We start from the raw sequence: 4713 nt of genomic DNA, 5'->3' as shown, positions 1-4713 counted from the left end.
CGTTGTAATGTACACTAAATTGCGATCATTTTGGTATATAACACATTGTAAAACAATAAAAGCATCACAGAGAAAATATTATCACAAAATAATGCATGAATTCGTAACGCGCAGACCTTCAAAAATTTTTCGTTTTATTCTACATGATATTGTGCACATTTTCATATATAAAACTCTATGAAATGCCTAATATGAAACGGAGCAAATATTCCGAGAATGGGACGTACGCGTTTCGAAGATTTGTGGTTGAGAATCCGCGCAAAGGGAAGGAAAGTTTTTTTTTTTTTAAATTCACCATAAATCTAAATATTGTGCTAGAGACTTCGAATTTGTTTCAAGATGAAGATAAAGGACTGAATATTACTAGAATGTAAGAGTTTTAGCTTACAATTTAGTGCGGCAAGAAAGAAATTCGCGCTTGCGTGCCTGCGTAACGATTGTAAACAAAACAACACCTTGATCCGTGAACTCCCAGCATCCATCAAGGCGCGTGAGTTCAAGAGTTTTTGGTTTGGCTGGTAGACCTAAAAGTATTTTTCCGCGAATTTTAAAAAAACTTTTGTTATGTCGACGTAAAATACGTCCAGTCGGCACCCGAGAGACAAAAAATGTCGACGTAAAATACGTCCAGTCGGTGTTTAAGGGTTAATTAGTAGCAAACACAATTACAATGTCAAGTACCAGAATCAACAACATCCAGGTTTTAAGTCTCATCCAAGTTTCAGGAACAAATTTAATGTGAAACCTACAAGTGATACTACCAAGAGTACACAAGGTAATACACTGCAGCAATCTAATGTGAAATCCTCATCCAATTTTTCAAGACAGTTACAGAAACCTAATGTTGTCTGCTTTAAGTGTAGATGAGCAGGACACTTCAGTCAATAGTAATACCGGAATCAACAGGTCTCAAAACCAGTTGGTCAAGTAGTGATAGGTGACCAGGTGAAACAAACTATGAAGAGCACTGTGGGAAAGAATCAGACTCCAGAGAAGAATGAGAATAAACAAGCTGAATGTTTAGCAACCAGTAGAAATGTAACCTCAAGCAGTGAGTGGCTTAGCAGTGTGGAGGCTTTTAAGCCATATATCTATGAGGGTATGTTGTCAACTCAAGGAGGGAGTGTGCAGGTACCAGTCTAGATATTACGTGGTACAGGGAGTAACCATAGTGTGGTAGTACGTGGTGCTCACAGGAGAGTCAGTTATTTTGAAGGGTATAGGAGGAGAGGAACTCACTCCGATATGCCACTTACACCTGTCATGTGAATTGGTGACAGGGAATGTTGATTTTGCTGTAAAGAACTCACTGGCTGTGGAAGTTGTACTTGTTCTCTTGGGGAATGAAGCTGTTGGAGAGCCATTTATTCCTTGTCCTGTAGTGACAGACAAACCATTGAGGATTAGTCCTATGGTAGAGTAGGAGAAGAAAACCCCCACCTGTTTCCTAGTTGTGTAACTACCAGAAGTATGAAGAGGACTACGACTGTAAGTGAAGAAACGGAGGACTTACACTCCCAAGAAGGATCAAGTGAAGGATCTCTGTGCTTAGAAGAATTGTTCCACTAAAGTAATGTTTCCCCTAGTGGTGAACCAAGAAGAGATTTCCCACAAAGATGAAGACGACGACGACGATGAAGAAGAAGAACCTGTTGTTCAGGAAGAGACTCCCGAGTAGTCAAAGTGTTCCTGAAGACAGAAGTTAAACTACAGTAGCTGAGTTAGCAGATATTAAGAGTTGAACCCTTGAAGTTAGTCAAGTGACCAGAGAGAAGCTAATGGACTTGCAGAAGAAGGATGCATTGTTAGCTGATTTGTTCTTCAGAGTTGTTGATCGAGAAGAGATGCAACAAACTCCTACCTGTTATTATCTGAAGGAAGGTTTGCTGATGAGAAAGTATAGACCTACAGATATACCAGGAGATGCTGTATGAAGTGAATATCATCAGATTTTTATTCCGTATCCATTGAGGAGGCAAGTGGTAGCAGTAGCTCACGAGTCTCGACATATGGGAATCAGGAAGACTGTGGAGAGGATCATGAAATATTTTTACTGGCCTGGAATTCACAAAGATGTTAGCAGGCTTTGTTGCGAGTGTCATACCTGCCTGATAGCTGGAAAACCGAATGAAAGCATCCAGAAAGGCCCCTATAACCTATAGAAGTTAGAGGAGAAGCTTTTAACAGTTATTATAGACATGGTTGGAACGCTGCTGAAGACAAAGAAGGGAAATGAGTGTTAACATTAATGTGTCCTGTGACAAGATATCCAGAGGCGATCCCTGTCACAAACATATCTGCCAAGATAGTTGCTGAAAAACTTGGAGTTTTTCTCAAAGTTTGGTATACCAGAAATAGTACAAAGTGATAGAGGAACAAATTTTACTTCCAAGTTATTCCAGGATGTGATGAATTTGTTAGGAGATCCAATCCTTATCATCCAGAAACTCAAGGTGCCTTGGAAGGTTACACCAGACATTGAAAAAGTATGCTGACAAAGTATTGCTCTAAGTCAGGAAGAGAATGGGATGTTGGTTTATCATTAATGTTGCTTTAAGTTAGGAATGTTTATCAAGAAAGTATGGGATGTTCACCTAATGAGATGATTTTTGTTAGAGAAGTCGGAGGACTGTTGAAGATTCTTGCAAAAAACTGGGAAGAAAATCAAGAGGAAATCCAAGGAGAGTATGTAAAGAAGATAAGAAAAGGTTGAAAGAGATTAAAAAATTCTCTTTAGAAAATTTGAAAGTGAGTCAAGAGAAAATGAAAAAGGAGATAATATGCTAAGACTAAGTAAAGAAGTTTTAGTGTTGGTCAACAAGTGTCAAGTGTTTTTACCTGTCAAAAGATTTTCCCTCACCAATAAATTTCAAGGTCCTTACAAGATAATTGAAAAGTTAAGTGATAGAACTTATGTGATTGAAACACCAGAAAGACCTTATTTCTCAGAAACTAAAACTGAAACTGTGTCAATAACACAAACAACTTCATCTACAGAAGATGATGATGGATATGAATTGGAAGCTGAAAGCAAGATGAATAATTCTTCAATTTTGGAAAATTTGGAGGTTGAACAGAAACATCTGAGTGTTGAACAAGGTGAAGGCTTAAATGAAGTGATTAGAAGTTCCCAGAAATTTTTGCAGATGTACCTGGGCATACTGATCTGACCAAACATGAAATCAAGATTCAAACTGGAAAACTATTCAAGCAAAGGGCTTATCATTTATCACCTTATCATCGTGATATTTTGAAGAAAGAAGTTGAGTACTTGCTGCAACATGGATTAGCAGAACCCAGTTTAATAAGTCACATCAGTTCTCCATGTGTGTTGGTGAAGAAACCAGATGGTTCATTTAGGATGTGTAATGATTATAGGAAACTAAATTCCATCAGTGTGGCTGACAATTATCCCTTGCCTCTTATAGATCAGTTACTTGATAATATTGGGCGAGCCAAGTTTGTTTCCGAGATAGACTTGTTGAAGGGATATCATCAAATTCCCTTAGATGAGAATGCTTCATTGCTGTCAGCTTTTATTACTCCTTTTGGACTGTATCAGTATACTGTCCTGCCGTTTGGCCTGATGAATGCACCTGCAACATTCCAACGAGTGATGGAAGGAGTAGATGTGTAAGTAGGTGTATACCTGGATGACATAGTGATTTACTCTACAACATGGGAAGAACATCTGAAGATACTGAGGAAAGTTTTCAAAAAGCTACAAGAAGCAGGACTAACAGTTAACCTAGAGAAGAGTGAGTTTGGAAAGGCAACTATTCAGGCCTTCTCGCTCCAGTAAATGTTAATGCAGAAGCTATCCGTAAGGCTACCCCACCTACTACCAGGAAACAGCAAGAGATTTATGGGCATGGCTGGATTCTATCGTCATTTCTGCCCAAATTTCTCAGCCATAGTAGCTCAGTGGACAGACTTAACTAGTCCAAAAGCTATTTGGACACCAGTGTCAAGGATCCTTTGAGAAGCTAAAAGCCATTTTAACTTCAAGACCAATACTTCAAGCTCCAGACTACAACAAGAAATTTGGGATTCAAGTTGATGCTTTTGACTGCAGCATTGAAGCTGTTCTACTTCAAGAAGATGAGAATAACATCTACCATCTTGTGTGCTTCATGTCTTCAAAACTGAAAAAACATCAGAAAGTACACTCAACAATCGAGAAGGAAACTTTGGCCTTAATTGCAGCATTGAAAAAGTTTGAAGTGTATGTGAACAGACCTGGGAATGAAGAAATTTTAGTGTTGTCTAATCACAATACCCAATCATTTATCCAGTGAATGGAAAATCATAATCAAAGACTGACCAGGTGATCTTTGTGCTTGCAACAGTATAATGTAAGTGCGCAACATATTAGTGGTAAAAACAATCTAGTTGCTGATTATTTATCCCGTTGTGAATCGTGGCATTCAACACCGTGATAACCAATCTTCTCGGGGAAGGTATCTTATATGCTGTTGCTTTTGTAATACATATCGTCCTCTCCGTAACTGTATGATGTGTTGTAAAATTGTTTGCAATATTTTCAGATTCCTTATTTAGCTTAGAGTTAGTATGTTCTAATAATGTATGTTTGGATTTCACATAGTATAATTTAAAAGTTAAGATAACGTAGAAGGTGAGAGAGAAATAGCACTGTTTGTTCGAAGCAGGAAAATAGCTGTCACCGCTTGGGGCAACGTGGTTCCAATCTTT

At 38.3% G+C, this 4713-nt stretch overlaps 1 protein-coding gene across 1 annotated transcript in view; it reads left to right on the top strand.

Moving 5' to 3' along the window:
• Positions 1-1616: 1616 nt before the first annotated feature.
• Positions 1617-4713, top strand: part of LOC135218830 (uncharacterized) — a 10129-nt gene continuing 7032 nt past the window's right edge. Inside the window, exons 1-3 of the mRNA XM_064255279.1 lie at positions 1617-1701; positions 2950-3099; positions 3429-3633. Of these exons, the coding sequence (XP_064111349.1) occupies positions 1617-1701; positions 2950-3099; positions 3429-3633 (440 nt within the window). The remainder of the gene's footprint in view (positions 1702-2949; positions 3100-3428; positions 3634-4713) is intronic.

This window comes from Macrobrachium nipponense, chromosome 1, assembly GCF_015104395.2.
Source record: "Macrobrachium nipponense isolate FS-2020 chromosome 1, ASM1510439v2, whole genome shotgun sequence".
Taxonomy (NCBI): domain Eukaryota; kingdom Metazoa; phylum Arthropoda; class Malacostraca; order Decapoda; family Palaemonidae; genus Macrobrachium; species Macrobrachium nipponense.
The sequence above is the reverse complement of the archived record's forward strand: the minus strand, read 5'-3'. Positions and strand labels throughout refer to the sequence as shown.